Below are 22,788 nucleotides of genomic sequence, written 5' to 3' on the forward strand. Positions count from 1 at the left end.
CCCGATTCTAGATGTTTGGTATGCCGTAATCTCATTCCGATTCCGTTTTCATTCCGGAATGGGAATGGGCTAATTCGGGTAGAAACGAATCCGGCCTCGTACTCCGGATTGAAAATTGAATCCCGACTTAATTATCTTATACTAAAATAACCTTCATCCATACGACTTTCTCTAATCTCTTTCTTATCTATTTTTTTTTATTCTCAAAAATCACATGGATTTGGACTTTCTCAAAAAAAAAAAACAAAGAAAAAGAAAAAATCATTCGTAGGAGGACGCTGCTCTACATTCGAAGTACCTTAAAATGATCGAAGGTTTAGCTAATCCAGACCTTTTCAAGTCAATTATTCGATTAAGTTTATGCGCTGATTGGTGTTATGTAACTATAACTATGATTTCTATCAATTTGACATCTGTTTTTTCTTTTTCTTTGTTTTTTTTTTTAAAAAAAAATTTGCTCNTATTATCATATAATTATTACAATAAAAATAATAATAAATAGTTTATTTTCATATTAAATAATATAAAATATAACTTTTTTTTACTTTTTATTCATTATTTTGTAATTTACTCATTTATATTTTAAATAGAGTATTCAAAATAGTTAAAAATAATTAAAATATATTATAAAGGGTAAAATTGGTATATTAATTTGATTCCGTTTCTTATAACTAACTGAGCCAAATACCGACAATGGTAATGCTTTATTTTAATTCCGATTCAGCTGGCGAACTAAACAGAATGAGGTAATGAGTCATTCCGATTCCGATTCTAGCTTATTTTCATTCCGTTTTCGATTTCAATTCCGACTGCGAACCAAACACACCCTTAATAGTACAAGTCATTGGCGCCAAACCGAAAATTGAAAATGAAATCCAACCGGACCAAGTAAGACAATTTAGCTCAGTTAGTATGATTTTCAGTTTGGTTTGATTTCGAAAATAGTTAAAATTCAGTTTTTGGCTCAATTTTAACATATTTTTTTGACGGAACAGAATAGAAATATAATGCACACTTTTTATTTAAATAATTTGTCAAAATTTTATATATATGATTAAAATTTTAATGACACATCAATATTGTTTTTCAAAATTCTATACCTATAATCCGACTTTTTGTGTGTGGGATTCAATTTTTAAATTATGAATTTAATATCTAAGAAAAATTAATTACAAAACCCAACCGAACCTGTTTGGTTTGGATCAGTTTCGAGTATAAATCGGTTCAATCCGATTCGGGAATCGCCTATAGCCCGAACCAAACCGAATTGATTACACCCGCAAGGATGTCATTGTATTGTTTCAACCACAAATTTAATGTTTTGGCCCGAAAATACATTAAAAAATAAAATTCATGATAAAGCAAATTATTATAGAAAATAAAATTACTAGTGAAAAGTAAACAAAAAAAAAATCCTTCAAAAAACAAGATTACATTATTCATATGCAAACATGCATGCTACTACAAACTTCAAACCTAACTCGTGAGGAGGGCTAAGAATTTGAGCACAACATCGACGGCGTTGTGCGCGGCAAGCGGCGCGAAGACGTCAGCCTCGTTCGACTGCGCGGAGCCACCGCCGGCGAGGTCGGACAGGGCGCGGATGGCGACGAAGGGAGTCTCGAGCTGGCGGCACACGAGCGCGACCGCCGCGCTCTCCATGTCGACCGGAGTCACGTTGAACTTCGACCGCAGGAACTTGCGGTATGCCGCGTTGTCGACGAAGGCGTTGGCGCTGCAGCCCCTCTCTACCCTCACCACCTTAGGGTTTCTGGGCAGGCATGTTGTGGAGTTGGCACACTTGGGGAGTTCCATGCCCTAGAAAAATAAAAGAGAGAAAAAAAAATGGCTATGAAAGAATAATATTGCTACGGGCATTAGTTTTCAATAATAGTTGTAGAAGTGATGTGAGCGTGTTGTGATTAGGGTTGTCAATGAGTCGAATATGAGCGAGCTGGAGATGGCTCGTGTTCGTTCATTTATTAAACGAGCCGAATGCGAGCTGACTCGTTATAATATCGAACTAAAAAATTCAACTCGTGTTAACGAGCCGAACATGAACTGGCTCACAAACAGCAAGTTAATTAGATTGCCAGCTTTATTACTGTATGAAAAGTAGAAAAAAAATTAAAAAATTTTAAAAAATTAAAATATGAACCTAATAACTAAAATTTACAAAATATTGGTTTCTTTTTATTTACATTTGAGTTGGCCTAAAATCCAAATCCAGTTGAACACGAGCAAACTGACCCCGACTCGTGTTCGGTTCGTTTATTAAACAAGCCAATCAATCTCGAGCTAATTTCAAGCCGAACACGAGCTGACTCGAAAATATCGAGCTGAATTGTGATTATGATAGCTTGCGCAACAATAATTAAAATGCAATACTATTTTCACATCAGCAATATATTAATATTTAACCCACTAGATTAATTAAGTTATAGAAATTAATTGCAACAATTAAGAAAGTTCACGTACCAAAAATTGCTACACATTAAAGTTTGAGAATCAAAACGTCACGCGTCTTATTTTCCAAGGATCAAAAGTGTTATGTAGCTTAAAATTTATATTGAAATTTCAAAATAATGGTACTTATACCATCCAAGCTGGAAAACCAATTTACTTGAAATTTCAATGAATTTAGTGTTAATTATATATAATATGTTCCTTGAAATTGTAACTAAGTTATAATTTTATACACACAGTTTAAATTGTAACAATTTATTTCTTATTTTGCTTACAAAATGTGCCATTTAAATCTCAAAAACATTAAATTCATATCTAGCTAGTCATTAACCCATCAAATCTCATGAGCATGAACTTCCTATAGTTAAATACCAAGTAAAATGGAGAAAAATAAAATAAAACAACAAAAAACCCAAGTAAATTATTACCTCTAATTGCTTGGAAAGTGCAAAGTATTTTTCATCAACAGGAACCCAAAATGCATGCTCTCTAACTTCTGGAACACCATTTACTGGAAAAATCTCCTCTGGTTGATACCAAACATTGTTCAGAAAATTTCCTGAAGATTTATCAATCTTATTTGTAGAATAATATGAAATATTGAGATAGCCGTATTTTCGCGTATAATCTCCGCCAGCCTCTAACGCGAGTTCATTTTGTGGTCCTTCGCCGTATCGCTGTTTAAAAAAGAAAAAAATTAATTAAAGTAAAAAAAGAAACATAAGGAGTCATTAGACTTAAAATTTACACAAAAAATGTAAATAGATGATTTTGCAGGGATATTGTTGAATGAAAGAGTGCTAATTTCTTTTGTAAAATTTGAGAGAAAGCTCTTGTCAAGCTAAATAATGAAGGGTACAGTGCTTTTCGTCAAAGCACAATATTAATATAGTCACCTAAAAACCAAAAACTCTTATTTTAGATTTTCACCGCATTACATTTACGTATGATCAGATTTAGAGATGACTAACAATAGTCAAAAGCAGATACAGAAGCGACGCCAAACAGACGCTAAGAAAAAATTCATGATCTTGATCACAAAATCAGTGCCCATTTCTCTATGGAGAAATTAAGAATTAGTTAAATTTCACCTGCCAATTCCACAAGCCAGTGTGAGCCCAATACTGAGGAATAGTCACATCCCCAATCTGAAGCTCAGGATTAGCATTCCCAGCAATTCCAAAATGCACAACTCCTTTGATCTCAAATAGGCTAAGCAGTAGCTGAGTGGCTAATCCAGCATTAACCTGCATCAAAAGTAGTAAAATTCCATTAAGTGATTAATTGAACTCAAAAGTTGATCATTACATTACCAACTGATCTGTAATTATTCAACACTACAACAGAATTAGATTATAGGGACACATGTTTGGGACACTTTTGTGTAAGTGTCACATTTATGCCTAAATTTTTTTAAAAATCTAGTAAAACCTAAATATAAAGCCTAATCCAACCAAAAATAAAAGGTTACTCTACTCAACCCACCCCACCCAATCCGTTTGGCCCGATTACAAATAAAAAAGAAAAAAATAAGAAAAATCGATTACCATCTTCCCTTCTCCCTTCACTCAATCTACTAAAATTTTAGACGAAGAGCCCTTCCCTCTCGTCCTCCTCCGCCACCGCAGCCAACGAGATAGAATTCCGGCGATTGCTAAATGCTTAAATAAGTATTGGTAAATTAACAGCACCCTTTTAAGTTATAGCGACACTCTTTAACTGTTACTATATACCTAGTGATCCCACATATAGCAACATTTTTCAAAAGTGTCGGTAATTTAGTCAGCAGCACTTTTTTTGACTTATACCGACATTTAAAAGTGTCGCTATAGACCATTTTTATTGTAGTGCAACTAAGGCCCCTGTTTAGTATTGAGGCCTGTCTAATGATAATCGGTAAAAATGAAATTAGGGGCTTCTGTACTTTTTAGTGAAACTGCAAAAAATATATTATAATCAGCTCATTGTGATATACTCAACGTAATATTATATATAAAAATAAACATAATATATTTTTATTGTATTTTTTTATTATACATAATGTAATTTTTTTGTAATTCTAAATAGAGCCGAACTCATCAACATTAGCATTTGGTGAAATCCAAAATTATATACTATATTGGGATGTGACAAATTTATTGATTGTGAACTTAATTTTGTAAACTATAATAATGAAAAAGTTTGGAAAATAAAAACTATGGGCTAGCACAGCTGTACTGGTACATACCATGCTCAATCCTGTCATTACCATGATGAGCTTGTCCTTTCCTACTTTTCCCAAGTGGAATCTTCTTCCTTCAAATAAGAATTATATACCCATATAAGTTACTGTTTAAATTTATTACATTTTAACTAGAAAGGTTTTTATCTGATATTGCATTTCAAAAATTATCAATTTTAGAAGGTATGGTAGAAAATTGCAAAATGACAAATATGCTCTGTGAATTAGCAGCGTCCTACCCACCGTCTCTAGCGCAAATGATAAAAGATTTGATAGTTGGTATCCGAGATCTTAAGTTCGAATTTTAGTTGATTCACATTTCCAGCTAAATTTATTTTTTTTTAAAAATAAACGAAACAGATAGCATGCCATCTTTTTCTCTAAAAAAAAATTAGCAGCATTCTCTCAACATATCATAGCAGGAGAATCATTGACAGGAACGGACGGCATCAGAAGGAGGTGATCCATATAATGTCACACCTATGTCACATCATTTATGTCGCAAATTAATCAAACTCCTTATTGTCACACAAAAAGCATAATAAATTTTTCGGTTATTGCCCTCCTAAAGTACTGTATGTTTACATATGCCCTTTCAATTTTTAAAATTTCATGATTAATCCTTCAAATGTCAAATATGTTTTATGAATGACCCTTCTCATTAACGTCACTAAACATCCGAATGTTACTATTTTATCCTTACTTTTGAGCATTTTTCATTAGAATTAATTGGTTAAAGATATAATAATTACTTTTACTTATAACCTTCTAAAATTAAAAAAATATTATTAATATCTTTATAAATATGGCTATCTCCATATTAGTCTTTAAAATATATAATTTCTTACAAACGTATTGTGACTAAAAATATATGTAATGTTAGTATAGATAGCTCAGTTTATTTTATTTTTGATGATAGGGCATTTATATCAATAATTCACATAATTAAATATTATTATATATAATATTTGAAGGTTTTAGAAATTAAATTTCGTAGTTTTGAATATCATCCTCTTATTTGTCAAAGCACCTCACAAAAAAAAAAACAAAAGAATAATTTCAATGGTGTTGAATATAAGACCTGTTTTTTTTTAAGATATGAAATTTTTTGGATTACTTGAGTTATTAGTTTTAAAAAAAAACTTTTCACTATTAAAATCAGGATCAATACCCTTTATCTTAAACTGAGAGACCCTATCATTTTCTTTTCCAAATGCTATTTAATTTTAAATATTTAATTTTTGTGGCAGCTTGATCTACTAAAATATTATATAACAATTATAAAAATTGTTTGCTTAATAGATACTTCTTTTTTTTTCTTTTTTTTTTAAGAAATACGTTGCAAGCTACCTACCTGCTCATTCATTGGGCGATACTTCAAGGAATTCTCTATCATGTTTGACCTATGGATTGTTCATTCAAATACTCCATTATTAAAAATAAAAATAAATTACACGCGAAAGGAACCATAGTTATAAAATAAAATACAATTATTGTACACCATATAAATATAATCATAAACATATTAAAGAACATGTTTGGTATTAACAGGCATATAATCTTGTTTGATAAATAGAGCTGAAAATATGAGATAAAAAATATCAGAATATGTTGTTTCGTGTTTTTCGATGGGCCTACAAAATATATATTTTAACCGGCTAATTAATTTGATATGTATGTATAGTGATATATAATATACGGTAATAAATAGAAAATTTTCTGTATCATACTTTTATATTGCATGTATATAAAGCACTCCACTGGCAATCTGGGACCTAAAAATCTATTCATCAATCATTTTGGTCTAAACGAAATAAGGTTATGTCACATCTCACACACAAAAAATAAAAAAAGCCAAGTTAGAAAGGGAAACTCCTTATTATTTCCTTCTTCCTATGAAAGAAAATATAGCAAAAATTTATTGTGGTCCAAAGAGGAAGCAAAGTATACCAAGCAACAGGACATTATGACTTCTAAGTTCATTCTATCTTATAATTCATAACATCAAGATCATGAAAACAAGAAACACTTAACCAAGCTCTAGATAATAAGCTGAGTATAGTTAGCGCAGTTGGATAAAAATTTATTTATTGATATTTAAGATCTCAAATTTTAAATTTAGTTGGTTTATATTTTTAGCTAAGCTCATTTCTAAAAAATAAATTAGCTTCAGCTTGCTATCTTTTTCTCAAAAAAAAAAAAAAAAAAATCCCACGATAACAAGGGACTATATAGTACTCTTTAAATGAAAATTAGAACAATATTAGTAGCTAGGGAGCTCCTCCTCAACAATTAACGTCTCATGGAGGAGTTTCTGATCCGCTTAAAAGCTCGGAAAACCAATGCATGAAAAGAATTAATGAATTACCCCCAATGTCCAAGTATGGTAGCTTCTTGTCTTTCACAAAGCTTTTGGATTGAAGGAGAGGGCTCATCTCGAATGAGTTTGGCACCACCAAGCCCAAGAAGGGGCCTTGTTTGTTCACCTCCTCCACCACCTTCAATGTGCTTTTGGGAATTGCACCATGTGAAGTTGTGGCCATGATAAGAAGAACAAGAGCACTCAGAAGCAATAGAAGGGTGGTGAGATGTTTTATTATGCCACTCATCATCTTCTTCTTTTTTTGTAACTCCTTGCACTAAAATCTATCTAATTAAAATGCTACAACAAATTAAGGAGAGAGAAAGAGATATGGATCAGAGGAAGGGAGAGGGGGAGAAGAGTTTATATATAGAAGAGAAAGAGTTTATTTTCAAGGGAGAGAGAAAGAGAGAGAGATTGAATAATAGAATTTGTGGTGTCAAATAATTAGTATACACTAGATATATATTGTTAGGTTTTATATATTGTATAATAAATATGGATCATAAGATATTGTTAAAACAATCATATGATATAAATAATAATATGGTATAGAATTTTTAAGATATTTTTTAAATTCAAAGTGCCTAGAAGTTGAGATAGGAGTTTAGATAACAATAATTATTTACACAAGAAGTAGACATATTTCTTCAGAAAAAAAAATTACTTTAAAAATATTCGTGCTTTTTTGAGGGTCGAGGTAGCTTCGTGATTTCACTTAAAATTCTCTGGTTTTATAGATATTAGATTAGATATATATAGATACAAAAAGATACTAGACAAAATTATATATCTTACACTTTCGATTCTAGAATTATATACTTTCTTGGATTTCTAATATTAAAAAAATAGACAAGACAAGTGTTGAATATGGGCTGTTAGATTTCCATTTTTTGAAGCCGTTCATCCATTCATACTTTATTGTCCACATTTATTTTTCTTTTTAATTGTGACATGCAATAACAAATCATTTGGAGAGCAGTATCAATATATATATATATATATATATAGAGAGAGAGAGAGAGAGAGAGAGAGTCCAGCTACTGTTATATATATATATATATATATATAGAGAGAGAGAGAGAGAGAGAGAGAGAGAGTCCAGCTACTATACTATCGGTAGTACAGGGCCTCCTGTGCTATCAAGTTGTTTTCGATGATGCGGCTTCCAAATCGACGATCGGCTCCGTTAGACTTGATCTACACTATTAAAAGTATTTTTTTGCTAAATTTCATAATTTTTTGATATCATTTACCTATCAAACAAATAGTCTAAAATTGAACGGTTGAAAATAAAATCTCATAAAAAATAATGATAAAAGATTTAAATTCAAGATCAGATATACTGATCTTACTCTAAATAGTGAAAAGAATTTTCTATAAAATTTTCATCGGATTTGGATTGTTTTACACCGTTAAACTCACAAACACACCACATCGGCCATTAAAATGGTCAATTTTGAGATCTTTTGATCACTAGCTAAATGATGTCGAAAAATTATGAAATTTAGTTTCCAAATACTTTTAATAGTGTAGATCAAGTCTAACGAAGCCGATTGTCGATTTGGAAGCCGCATCATCGAAAACAACTTGGTAGCACGGGAGGCCCCGTGCTACCGATAGTATAGCAGCCGGACTCATATATATATATATATAGAGAGAGAGAGAGAGAGAGCTAGGCTCCTATGCTTTCGAAAGTACGAGAGCCTCCGTACTTGTAAGTTGTTTTCAATAATGGGACATCCGATTCGGCGATCGGTTCCGTTAGACATGATCTATGCTGTTGGAACTACTTAGAAACCAAATTTCATAAATTTTTGACTTCGTTTGTCTAGTAAACGAGTAGCCTCAAAATGAACGGCTGAAAATGAAAATCGCATACAAAATAGTGATAAAGGACTCAAATTTCAAATCGGAAGTATTGGTCTTGCTATTGATGTTAAGTAGAATTTTCTATTAAATTTTCATCTAATTTGAATACTTCTACACCGTTGAACTTAAAAACATGTCACATCGGCCATTAGAATAGTCAAGTTTGAGACCTTTTGATCGCTTGGTAAATGATATCAAAAAATTATGAAATTTGATTTCTAAATAGTTCCAATAAGATAGATTATACTTAACGGAGCCGATCGTCGAATCGGATTTTCTATCATCGAAAACAACTTACAAGCACGGAGGTCTCCGTACTTTTGAAAGTACAGAAGACTTACTATATATATATATATATATAGTTTGAATTTGGTGCTATCGAATTTTCCACTGTTAGATTTAACCATTTGATTATTTTTACCTGTTAGATTATACTATTCAACCAACCACCCACTCAACCCTAGGGGGCTCACATCATACTAACCACACATTTCTTAATCCAATGGCTAAAAAACTAATAATACCAATAGCTTATATTGATAGTATTCTAAGCTATTGATATATATATATATAGAGTAGAGCTAGAATACTTGTATAAGTATCACCCAAGTGATACTTGTGTGTTTTTAGCCCTTGGATGGAGAGATGTGAGGTTGAGATGATGGTGGTAGGTGGTGGCAGGTGGTGGTAGGTGGAATAGTGTTTGATCCAAGGACTATTAGTAATCAAAAAGTAGATCCAATGGCTAAAAACACACAAGTATCACTTGGGTGATACTTGTAAAAGTATTCTAGCCCTACTCTATATATATATATATATCCCCTTTCTCTCTCCCTTTCCTCTCCCCTCAGGCCTCAAGGCCTCAACACAGAAGTTTCCCCCTCTCTCTCTTTTAAATCATTGACACTTGACTTAATTAATTAAAATGAATAATAAAAATTAGGAAACTAATTGCAAACTAAAAGATAAGAAAATAATATTTTAAAATTTGATTAAAAGCTAAAAGTTTTTAAAGGTATAAAAAAAACACCAACTCGGTAAATCAAACTAATTAGACGTATCAAACTGATAAATTACACAAATAAGTCTAGATTTATTCCATATAGATTTATTTAATTTCTCACTAAAACTCTACGGCCCTAATTTTGTTTACTCTATTTAAATTCTATGGCAGAGATTTATTATAAACTTAAACTTTAAATTGCATAGTCTAAATTTATTTCAGTCTTAAATTTAAATTATCCTATATTATGCAAACAAATTTAATTAATTTAATTATACAATTTTAGGTGAATACAACTTTATATATTCAGAAAAAGCAATTCTCCCTCTCGTTTTGCACGTGAGAGCGACCAAAAACAAAGAGGATATTTTTATGTGATCCACGAGGCCACTTCGGCCTCGTGGACCGCATGAGTGAACCTCCCTCACATTATAATATATATTATATATATATATATATATATATATATATATATATATATAAAATATATTATAATATATATTTATTTATTATATATAGTATTTTATTTTTATATATAGAGAGATTATTATATTATATTATATTTATTTATAAATTTATAATTATTTATTAAATATCCTAAATATATAACTCTTACAATTATGTAATAGTTTATATAATTTAAATATATTTAATCTATAAATAATAATAATAGTAATAATAATAATATATACAATATAGTAATATTATATATATAATAAATATAATAAAAAATATATTAAATAGTTTTTTATTTTTTTTTCAACTAAACAATCGTGATGAAAAATTATTTTTCTTTTCCTACGTACCAAACTACTACTAAAAACGTAAAATTTATTTCCTCCAAAAAATTTTCTACTAAAATTTTTTCACAGTTTTACGTGGAACCAAATGCACCTTTATCTGAATTCCCAACAGTTATATCACCTTAATTTTGTGTTAAATAAAAATTTTTTGTTAATCACGATAAAGAGTTTGATTTTACCCACTACACGTTTCTTCTAGAAATTGTTTTTTCGCCACGCACAATTAAGCTTTAAAATTTGATTACGTTTAGCCTAAAAACACTGCTCAGATTATATCTGAGCAAAAAGAATTCTATCATCAAAGCTGGCAAAGTTGTTGTTACCCGGAGCTTTTGATGATAAATAATTACGAGGTTTTATTTATATGCCCCTTACTATTTACTAAAAATTTTCAAATTAATCATTAGTATCCAAATATCCTCTAAAATTTAATTCTAGAGACGAAATGACTAGAATAATAAATAAAAACTTTAAAATTTTGAAAGATATATTACTAATTATTCCAATAATGGATAAATTGCACGTTTAGTCCTCAAACTATTCACTAAAATTAAATATAATTCAAAATTACAAAACGGTTTGCATAATTGAATTGAACTTCGAATTCTAAACTTGTGACTGAAGAACTCATTTAGCACTGAAATGTTACCTAACGTTATTAGATGAAACAAAATTAAAACTCTAAGTATATAAAAACATACTTCCTCGTATTCTATAATAGAACTATACAAATTAGGTATATCCGGCTTAAAGTAGTCCAATATATACACAATATAGTTCCTTAGAAAGGAAATAAAATATTTTTTCATTGCTATTTTTTTTTAATCAGACATAATAAATGAGTACTCTCAACAATTCCAACAGATTTGGATATACTGTTTTTGTCATAGATATGGCGAAGCAGTTAAAAGAGATTGGAGTACCTGGGCATGATTTTCTAAAGACCAGGAGGCTTGAAAATCGAAATGGGGAAGAAGCTTTCCACATCAACCGGAACGCGAAGAGCGCTGCTGATAATCTCAGGCGGCTGCGTCTTTCCGTCCCATTGCGAGAACCAGGGCCCCCCGCCGACTTCTAGCGCCGCCATATTGCTAGTCGCATCAAGTATCAGCTGCAAACAAAAAGGTTTCAGTTGCAATCTCATGCTTTCGTAAAATTCTTTGGTTAAGAACCAACGTTTAACCGCAATTGCGACCCGATTGTACAAAGTAAAGGATTGAGAATCAAACTACTAAAATTTAGATCCACTGAGATAATAACGCTTCTTTCCTCCGAGCTATTCGCGCAACTTAAAATTATGCATTGGTCCTGCGCTTTTTCAAAAAGTGAAAGAGTATCGATAAGTTACATTAAGTTATATACGTACCTTTCCCTTACTACCATCATTTCTTCTCTCCCATATTTGTAGCCTGAGGTCTCCAAAGCAAGTATCTTTGCATGCCGTCACAAGCCCAGCTTCCGTAGTTGGAGCTCGCAGCGGAGTGCCAGGTTCTTTTGCGGTGGCCTCTACTTCCACCTGATTTAGGAAAAAATACGGAACTGAATTACTCACAAAATCACGGAATCAGGACAAAGACTTGATTGGCTATATACATTTTGCACTCAGTTACAGTTACATCGAAAGCGATATTACTTAAAACTTTGCGGGAAATCGGAACAATCCAAAAGTTACTGCTCTATGAGGGATTCAAACAATATATGATGCCTTAACAAACTAAACAAACGAGTGATGAACATCTTGCTCAAACAAGGAAGCTTTTTCTTTTTTTTTTTGATCAGGACAAAAGAAACATCAAAAAGCAGGTGGCCTAAATTTTAAGGCCTAGGTGAGCTAATTACCACGTGTGTCTCATTCTCTCCAGACAACTGCCAGTGACCCCATAGAGCAATTTTCCAGCTTACAGTCCCATTCCATGGCACGAATTCGTAGAAAATCCCCTTGTGATGAACTCCAATCTGCATTAAGTGATGTTTTTTTATTTAGTTTATCCAATTAATTCATCAGAAAGTTTCAACCATACAAGAATCTGAAAACACGCCGGGGAAACAAGCAAAATAAATATTCCCCAGTAATTAGTAAGGTGCATTTTGTGTACATCTAATTAACCTGCTCATAAAGTTCATAACATTTGGAACTTCCCTTGCTTATGTTGAGCTATCATTCAGTTCTTAGTGTTTATCCTTCAGCGAAAATATGAAATTAAATGGGTAAACATCTTAGTTGGATAATAAGGATGGTACATACGAAGCTATGGTTAGTAAGCAAGGATATGAGTACTCATTACCATACCAAAGCGGCATTTTCATAGTTATCAGCCAATCCAGATAGTTTCCTTAAGCCACCGCCCACAGTTAGGGCAACTTCCCCTGATGCACCTTCAAAAACATTGCACTGAATCTGCAATGACAGAGAGGACAATTGTTCACTGATCGAATAAGCGACCAACAATGTACAAAATCATGAAATTTACAATTTCATCATAATTATAGAGCAAAATATCAGCACCAATGATACTCAAACCAATATCAGCATCCATTACAAAAATGAAATGTTTCTTAAGAGGCGATGAAGCATGAAATAGTAGTAAAAATGGGCTACTAAAAGATGTAAAAAAAAAATTAGATGTAAAAATTTTTAGACAATTAAAGTTAAAAAGCAGATCGTTTTGAAGCATGATTTTCAAATGAAAAAATTAGATGTAAAAAAATATATATATTTCTTCCCCTTAAATTCCAACTAGGTAATTAAAAAGTTTACATAGTTAATTATAACAATATACAAATTTAGATGTTAAATGATGAATTCGTAAAGCATAAATGGCCATCTATCTATAAACAATAATCCTTCTGAGCATGCATGGCAAGATAAAGTGATTGTTTGAATCATCAATACATGATGGTAATACATGTCCTAGTAAATACTTGCATAATAACAGTAACTATACTAAGCCCTTTTTTGGAATTCTTTAACATAAATTTAGATAGAATTACGAATCAAAATTCATTCAACACTATATTTGGAATGTTAATACATATGATTTGAATTTATTTGTCATGATTTTAATTAATTAGTTGAAAGAGGTAGGTTTGGAAAGTTTAACTAGTTAGCAGAAAGAGAAGCATTAGGAAAAATTTAATTAAGGTGAAAGATGCGGGTTTGGAAAGTTTATTTAGAAAGTTTAATTATGATAATCTTAATTTTGGAAAAGAGTAAAGATTTGCTAGCAGATGTCTTATTTTGGGCTAATTTCTTCTATGTCCTACCAAAGAGTTAATTTCATAGATGCCCTTCTAAATTGGAAAATATCTCTCGTGCCCTTGTATACATAAAAGAGCTTAAGTTTTAGGAGTATTGGTGATATTTCCAACTTTGTAGAGGCATCTGTTATATTTTGAAGTTATAGAGAGGTAGGTTTGAAACAAGAATTTAAATGCCGTGGCATGGGATCATGCCGGAAACTTGCCGGCACGGTGCGTGCCGAGCCGTGCCGATGTGTGCCGGTCAAAAAAATTCTTGTGTACCAACACATAATAGCATGAAATATTTATTTTCTTTAGCAACAAAATATTCTAACTATTTATTATGTTTTTTTATCACATCTTTTGAACTTTATTGAGAAAATTACTTATTAATTTAAAGAATAGAGGGTTTTGAGCTGTGCCATCGGCATGGAGTCTGTATCGTGCCGGTATCTTGTTGGCACGGTACGGCACGGTAGATATGGCCCGTGCCGACGGGCACTTAAAACCTTGGTTTGAAATTCCCCTTACTTTTATTGTTCCGTGAGAGAGAAATTTTTAATTCCCGCCAAAAGTGAATCGGTCAACAGACCCAAATTCGAAATGCATGCTTTTATTTGTTCCCTGGCAAATTTATAACTAGAAACATGCTTCACTAACTTGGACAGTGCAATAAGAACATAGTTTAGATCCAAAAGACATGGGAAATTTTGTGAAAGTCATCTGTTCAAACAATCATAGGTTTGAAGAAGTAGAGAAAGTCACCCAAAACCATTTTCGAGGAAAGCCTCCGCCCCAATTCTTTTCTGAATAGGAAGGAGCATCTTCGAATTCAAACCGTTCTCCATCCCATTCTATCCACCCTGATATGAAAATACAACACCATTCATTACTATATGTAAATAAAAACATCTGCTATCCATGTTCTGTGTTCATAATTTTAATAAATGGCAAAATGCCATCAAAGAAAAATAAAAAAAACTTGTACTTAGTTATATCTTCCAAGTGGAATTCCACGATCTACAGGAAAATACACAAGAGACACAGAAAGATTAAAATGAGGTTATATCCCAACAAAATATAGACTTGCACTATAACTAAATGAAATCACCAACGACTTAATAAGATGAACTTAGTTTTCCCAGACTTCACTCCCAAAACTAGTTAAATTAAGACTAAGCAACTAGAGATGCACCTGAAGTGAGATTCTATTGTTTGCAGGGAATCATTACAAGGATATTGATGCTAATCATCCAAGTGAAAAACAATGTTTCAAACTTCTGTAGGAAGATCCCTCCTCTTATAAGTGCACACATGCATTTATATATGTGGGGACATGTATAAATGCATTTATATATGTGGGGACATGTATAAATGCATTTATATATGTGGGGACATGTATAAATGCATTTATTTATGTGGAACACATATATATGTGGGACACATATATATATAAATGCATTTACATATGTGGGGATATATATATACATAATTACATGTACAAGCATAGTAAACAGGATGAACTATAAGATGCAGCTGGAATCAATGTCCGGCATCTAAAAGTTGTGAAAAGTACCTGTTGACAATCCATCTGCCATGCAAATTTGCCAGTGAGGTTCAAATATAGGAAAAGCTGCAAGCCAACCTGCTGTTGACTTCTGCTTCGACTTAACATCACCCCATCCATATACAGGACGCGTGCTGTATTCCCAGCGTGCAGTTTTCACAGTCTGCACATAATTTGACCTGCCACAAACATATAATTATCATATGATATTCATGCAATAAATTAGAAGATCTTAGCATCAAAAAACAAACAGAATTAAAGAATTTGCCATTTCATCATATGTAACTCCAACAGTACACAAGTACACCATATGATATTTCATTATAGGTAAGGCCCACATGTTTAACTTAACTCTGACAGAAACAAGAAAGGAAGCAGCTTGATGCATGATGCATTTGACATATACATGTACTTATGCATAAGACAGAGGTTAAACTTGGAAGTAATAAATATAAAAAATTTCTACAAATACTTCCAGATTATATAGATTCAATCAATAAATGTTATGATGAGTGAGGTCATGCCCTCAAAGAACGAATCACGCTTCTACATGTATCCAAAGAGTCAAAGAAGAAACATAGAGTACTTAGGAAGAAGTCATACCGATTAAGCAATAATTCTAACATTTTTACTCAGGAAAAGTTGCAGGTAGCGCACTCAATCTTATTAAAAAAATTTTGAGACTGGGCCCCAACCACATGGAACCATTTGTTGGGCTCCTTTCTTTATGGGCAAGGTTAATACAGCTTATCGGCTCTTACATGGACATTTCCACTTTTACAGTCGGATTCCACAACTTGAAACTCTGTTGCAATCCTAATTATTCTTTCCTTTCCATTACATTACTTCACTAAATTGGCCTGAAAGTCCGGCTGCGATGTAAGATAAATTTATCCTAGTCTATAAAGCCTCCCTATTTATTTTGTCAACAAAATTGATCATTTTGAGGAGTTGCTAAGTGGTAGCCACATGACTTCGAAAACCAAAACCAACATCTCAGGAACATCCACACAGACTAGAGATAAATAACATAATCATACAAAGTTTACCACAAAAGTTCACCAAATTTATTAGAATACACAATAAGCATATATAACATAAATAAATACCAAAATTAAAACCATCCAAAGAGCAACTCTTCTCAAAATCTCAAAAGGTGCTGGTCCTCAGCGTCGAGGAACATGTACTAGGGTGTATGTGCGACTCGTTCAGATAAGTAAATATTTAGTTTATTCACCACTCATAGAACTAGAGTTCCATGTGGATGAAGAAAGTTTGAGCTCATTGTTATAAGCAAACAGGAGGTCAACTGACTATTCTTTAAAAAGATTTGTGGAGAAAAGAGTAATATTTAAAAGCTGAACGTAATTATTCTTATTGCAAAGATGTTGCATCTATCATCACATAATTTTAGCAAAAAGCAACATTTTCAGAGTGCTGTTTACATGCCTCCCATCATCCCGAATGAAGCCCTGATGCCATAATGGGGTAACTTGGAAACCTTCTAAAACACGTTCACGAAATTCCTACATCAAACAGGAAAAATTCGAGAATTAATTTCCTAGCCTCAAAGAAGTACAGAAGTGGAAGTATTTAGAGATATTCAATATGGATAAACACAAGTACACATAAACATGTATAACACGTATAATGATAAATATGTATATGTCATGGATGCACTAAAGCCTATAATATTATATAGATGATAATGAACAGAGTGTTTGTTTTGAAATAGAATTTCCAGTAATAGAAGATCCTAACTGCATCAAAATGAATATGTAAAGGTACTATGACAACCGCTTGCAGCACTCTTGTTGCTAAAAATATAGAAGTACATGGCCAACAAAGGCCATCCTATTGGACGAAATGCACCGTCTTAAACAAAAACGAGGCTATGATCACCATTTGGCTGAAGGACACCCAGCTTTGCAATTAAGCAACTCTTAGTTTCAGAGTTTCAGATGCGATGATTAATTAAGGTGCTATATTAACTACATTACACATTTCTGTCAATAGAGTCAAACTGTATAATGAGGTTGTTTTAGAAAGTGGTTGAGTATTTATTGTGAGTCTTAGGAGTTCATTGTTTAACATATGGGTATGTCCAAAATTTTTAGCGTAATGCTTGCCTTCAAGAAACAGAATTTCTGATTAGAATAATTGTCAAAAGGACCCAACTTTAATGCAAAGTTGGTTCCAGGGATTAGACTATGGTGCATTTAGGGAGTTATTGCATAGCATGCAATGTAAATGCAGGAATGGAGAAAATGGGCTTCAAGACAGGAGGGATTCTGATTTTGCACCATCCATCTCCCCTATTTCCCACCATCATCTTCCTCCTCTCATTTTTTGAGATTTCAGTTTGACATCAGAGCCCTACGCTTAAAGCTACATCAAGACAATCACAAGGTTTACAATGGAAAAGCCAAGTTCTTCATTGAATTCATAATGTAGTGGAGGTCAAAATTTTATCTGAATGATAATCTGATCTTCTACAGAAAAGTGATGCAAATAAAAGAAATTACAGGAAGTAAAAAATGATGTGATTTCTAGGTAACCCAAAAAGAAAATGACAAATGCAACTAGTTTGACGCATAAGCAAAGATAAAGACATATTGCTTGCTCAAAAAGTACAAAAGAATATGAGGATGAAACATATGCATCTTTTCAGTCTTTTTACATGGAGTTAAGCACGAAGATAATAGACATAAATTGCACCACGGAAAGGCAATATGTTGATCATTTGGAAGTCCTTAGTTTTCTAGATCATATATACGAGAAAGGGAAATGCACGAAAGAAGTACATGAATACGATATAAACCTTAAACCCATAATGTATATACTAAAGTGACAACTAAATGAATACTGATCATTTTTGCATTAGGTCAGAAACTACATAGAACCGACCTGAGGAGGAACTTCCGAAGTTGGAGGACTGGAATCTCTCACAGGTAAGAAGGTGTTGCCCACCATTAGTTCATGCCTACCTATGTAATGACAGATTAACAAATTAAGAGGAAAGGGAAAATAATACAGATTTTTATAGCGTATTAACTTTAAAGTAGATAAAGCAACAACATAAAGTTCAGAACAGAATTTGCAAAAGAAAAAGGCCACTAAGATCATGGCAGGAAATAATAGGTTTCTTCACAACTGCACACTATTGCCAAGATCATGATTATATTGGTCTTAGAGTTGAGTAATACAAAATATAAAAGAATAATGAAAAATTTTTGTCTGAAGATGGTGGTGTTTGAAGACAAAAAAATACATCATATATATTAGATGACAACCTTCAACAACAAAATCATTTGTTGTTAGGGAACTCTTTAATTTTTGGTTATGCAATGCACAGAAAAGAGTAGCTTCTGTATTAAAATTTAAAGGAACCTCTTCACTATCGTCAAAGAGCTCTTCACTGTCATCAAAGAGGACACTTTTGATTGTACGGTGAATCAAATGTAGTACTTCACTATTTACTATTTGGTGCCTAGGAGTTTGGAAAATCACTTGAACTGAAACTTAAAATATTAAACAAAACAAAAGTTGACGGCCGTTAATCGGCTAATTCTGCTGTACAGAGACAAGTTTAAATAAATCTAACAGCAAGATCTTACAAAGTTTTAATATATTAATTCATCCTCAATACGTAAGTTCTTCTTCTCAATATTAGTTATAATCCTTCATACAGTTTAACGTGCAAGGTTTCTTCAAAAGTGGAGTCAAAATAGTATATTACAATAAACAAAAATTACAATATGACAGTCAATTAGGAAGTATGAGAAACAATAACCAAGCGAATGCCAACAATTCATTTATAAGATCTCAAAATCATATAATAGATTATTTACTTACTTTGGCACAAAACATCTCTCTGAAAATGCAAAAATAAGATATGTAACAATAATATACATGGATTGAAAGTTTTGACAAATCGTAAGCAGCAAAATCCATAAAGCAAGTATTTAATATCCACATTCAAGGTTGGATAGTGGCATTTCCACTCAAACAAAACTAGCAACGTCCTGAAGGATGCCCTATCAAGTTCTTCATCTGATCGTACTTATGAAGTTTAGAAGGATCTCTCCTCAACTTGGAGTGGGGACATTTGGGCATACACACACCCGGCCAAACCATGTGAACTCTTCTTTTTTTTTCCCTTTCCCATAATTCACTCTACTTTAACAATATAGTTCCTCAGATTTATCTTCCAGTAGCGGGAAGAAACATTTAGGGAAAAGTACACCAAACCTCCAAACACATTATCATGATTGCAAATCACCAAAAAAAATTTTAAAAGACCAAAAGAGAAAAAACAATGGTGGATAGGTTGTTCATATAAGTCCATCATTTCCTAAGTCCAGGCAGTGATATGCAATCACGCTTACATTCACGAAGGGCATGGCATATTTTTCCCATTTTTTTAACAAATTTGGAAGATACGGCAAAGACAGTCAAATATAAGACCAAAACCGAGTCCGTAGTAAAAGAGATTACTGCAAGAGAAGTGCTTACTTCCCCAGAAGTTCTTAGACTCCTCTGTGAACTGACAGATATACTTATCATCAGGCCCGAGAATTTGAGCTCCCACCCCAGTAAATCGATGCCCATGTAACATCCTATCGAGTACTCCCATCCCGTTGGGGAATGCAGGATTCTCCACCGAATACATGAAGCAGAAGCTCTGCCTGCACTGAGGGATCGAGACTTTGAAGTACCACCCCTCGAAAAAGGGCCGAACAGTCCCATCAAAATGATACCTGCCATAAGAAATTGGGGAATTGGTTCCAACTACAATCAGCTAACCAAGAGGTCTTTAACGTAATGTGTTATGAACACATTGCTGCTCAATCAGAAGCCCCTGAATGCAATTAACGCACAATCTCTTTTTGTTCAATAATCGTCAAACAAAAAGAGGAATTGCAAGATTAATAATTCAGCCCAATAAAAGAAAAAACTTTACAATGTGAATTGAGTAAAATTAGACAAATTTTAGTGTTTTAACACAATAGAAGGATGTAGCATCTATACTGCACGCCCATTTGGCTCTACTTCTGTTTCTGCGTTCAGCTGCAGTCCGAGGAGCTTTTGATTGCTGACACATAGACAAAGAAACGCGATTTTGAGGCCAAAAGGAAAAGCTTTAATTTGGAGCTTCTCAATTAGCTGAAGGAAAACTTGTTGCATGAATTTGATACGTTGCTTCTCCTGATAGAACTTCACAAACAGCACTACAACTTATATTAGAACCAAACACTCACCAAGTTAACAATTAAAAACATAAAAGGGTTTGCTTCGGGAGTTTGGCTACTATATTCTTATAAGTACAATTGCCTTTGTACTCATAAGTTGTTTTCAATGATAAAGCTTCCAAATCGACGACTCATACCGTTAAACATTATCTAGAATATCTAAAACTTTTAAAAATCAAATTTCATAATTTTTTGACATCATTTACCTTACAATCAAAAGACCTCAAAATTGACAATTTATAACGGCCGATATGAAATACTTGCTAGTTTAACTGCGTAAAAGAATTGAAATCGGTTGAATTTTTGATAAAAAAATTCTATTAACTATTTAGATAAAGATCAATAACTCCGATCTTAAATTAAAGTATCCGATCATCTATTTTTAGGATGTCATTCAATTTTGACCGTTCATTATATACCCATTTGATGGACTTTATTATAATTTCAAAAAATTACGAAATTCATTTTCTAAAAATTTTAAATAATCTAGATCATACTTAATGGTGTGGATCATCGATTCGAAATCTTCATCATTGAAAATAAGTTATGAATACGAAGTGATCTATACTCATAAAAATTAACAGCCCCACTCTACATTCGAAGCAAAATCTCAAATAGTGATCTCATACCCAACTAAAGCAAACACTTAACCATTCATAATCCCACGAAAGAGTCAGAATCAAGAGAACTACCCGCTGTGGGGTGTTCGAAGCTCCCGATCCCTCGGCGTGGGCACGTAAAGAGGCGCTTCCGCGCCAGGCGCGGCCGAGACCCCGGCGACCGCCCGATTCCCGGAGCGCCGCCCCACCGCGGCGGCGGCGGCGGCGGGGGCTTGGTGGCGGCTGCGGCGGCGAGGGAGCGGGCCGAGGGCGGCGGCGGCGGAGAAGGAGGCGGCGCCGATCATGACGGCGGGGGAATTAGGGTTAGGGATTCGTAGCGGCGGAAAGGGAAGGAGGGAGGAGGAGCGAACAGGTAGTTGGGATTAGGCGGCAACGTGGGCCACACTCGAAAGGGATTTCGTCGTTTGCTCTCCTCCTCTTTCTAGAATAAGAAGGCCTCGGTGGGGAGTAGAGAGTAGAGCTGGCGATCCAGCTTGCTTTTTCCCGAGCACGCAACCCAGCTCGTCCTATCCGAAATTACCTCAATAAAAATTTCATCTCGAAATTTGAACTAATCAATACACGAACGATTTTTTTTTTTTTTTCAGAGATAAATAGCATGCGATCCGCTTCGTTTATTTCATAAAAATAAATTTTCGGTTCAAAATTTTTTCAGGCCAACAAGAGTTTAGGTGTTTGACTTGAAAAAAAAAAATATATATATATAGAGAGAGAGAGAGAGCATTTGTACTCTGAACTTTCTACTCATTCATCAATTTTAATTCAATGAATTGAATAAAAAAGAGAAGAAAAATTAGGAACATATATATATTTATATATAGCCTGACTATAGTACTTTTAATAATATCAAGCACTAGTTGCTTATAAGTTTTTTACCAATAGATCTATTCTTTTGACTAATTCCACCCTCTTAATTGGTCTATTTCACAAACCACTCACGCAATCCTACAAGATCACTATTATTCTAATTCTATAAAATTTTATCAAAAGATCAAAAATCTACGAACACAAATGACTTGATACTTTTAAAAGTATAACGAGTTTTCCACCGTTAAATTTAACTCTTTGATTATTTTTATCTGTTAGATTATACTATTCAACCAACTACCCACTCGACCCTAGGGGACCCACATCATCCTAACCACACATTTTTCAATCCAAGAGCTAAAAAACTAATAACACCAATAATTTGATACTATTGATAGTATTCCAACATCATCCTAACCGCACATTTTTCAATCCAAGAGCCAAAAAACTAATAACACCACTAATTTGATACTATTGATAGTATTCCAATCTAGTTCTATATATATATATATATATATATATATATATATAGAGAGAGAGAGAGAGAGAGAGAGAGAGAGAGAGAGAGAGAGAGA

General features: G+C 33.1%; 2 protein-coding genes across 2 annotated transcripts; both read right to left on the reverse strand.

Annotated features, from left to right (window-relative positions):
* LOC109716792 (bark storage protein A-like) lies at positions 1,351–7,486 on the reverse strand. Its single transcript, XM_020242369.1, has 5 exons — positions 7,056–7,486; positions 4,694–4,761; positions 3,558–3,713; positions 2,895–3,143; positions 1,351–1,818 (listed from the first exon to the last, which is right to left on the reverse strand). Exons 1-5 carry the CDS (start codon positions 7,297–7,299, stop codon positions 1,477–1,479), a joined length of 1,059 nt encoding a protein of 352 aa, XP_020097958.1. The 5' UTR covers positions 7,300–7,486; the 3' UTR covers positions 1,351–1,476.
* On the reverse strand, positions 11,414–21,917 carry LOC109716336 (probable tocopherol cyclase, chloroplastic). Its single transcript, XM_020241715.1, has 10 exons — positions 21,479–21,917; positions 20,050–20,294; positions 18,442–18,521; positions 16,984–17,060; positions 15,544–15,713; positions 14,733–14,830; positions 13,018–13,125; positions 12,567–12,683; positions 12,094–12,243; positions 11,414–11,838 (listed from the first exon to the last, which is right to left on the reverse strand). Exons 1-10 carry the CDS (start codon positions 21,688–21,690, stop codon positions 11,665–11,667), a joined length of 1,431 nt encoding a protein of 476 aa, XP_020097304.1. The 5' UTR covers positions 21,691–21,917; the 3' UTR covers positions 11,414–11,664.

This window comes from Ananas comosus, linkage group 10 (assembly GCF_001540865.1).
Source record: "Ananas comosus cultivar F153 linkage group 10, ASM154086v1, whole genome shotgun sequence".
Taxonomy (NCBI): Eukaryota; Viridiplantae; Streptophyta; class Magnoliopsida; order Poales; family Bromeliaceae; genus Ananas; species Ananas comosus.

What these genes read in the sequence shown, in the direction of transcription:
- LOC109716792 (XM_020242369.1), bottom strand. Translation starts at nt 7,299, where the DNA reads ATGATGAGTGGCATAATAAAACATCTCACCACCCTTCTATTGCTTCTG. An exon ending in TAATGACAGGATTGAGCATG is followed by an intron (nt 3,714 to 4,693) that starts GTATGTACCAGT and finishes CTTTTGATGCAG; the next exon opens with GTTAATGCTGGATTAGCCAC. An exon ending in CTGGCTTGTGGAATTGGCAG is followed by an intron (nt 3,144 to 3,557) that starts GTGAAATTTAAC and finishes TTTTTTAAACAG; the next exon opens with CGATACGGCGAAGGACCACA.
- LOC109716336 (XM_020241715.1), bottom strand. Translation starts at nt 21,690, where the DNA reads ATGATCGGCGCCGCCTCCTTCTCCGCCGCCGCCGCCCTCGGCCCGCTC. An exon ending in GTCTAAGAACTTCTGGGGAA is followed by an intron (nt 18,522 to 20,049) that starts GTAAGCACTTCT and finishes GTCATTACATAG; the next exon opens with GTAGGCATGAACTAATGGTG. An exon ending in ATGATGGTAGTAAGGGAAAG is followed by an intron (nt 11,839 to 12,093) that starts GTACGTATATAA and finishes TTTTGTTTGCAG; the next exon opens with CTGATACTTGATGCGACTAG.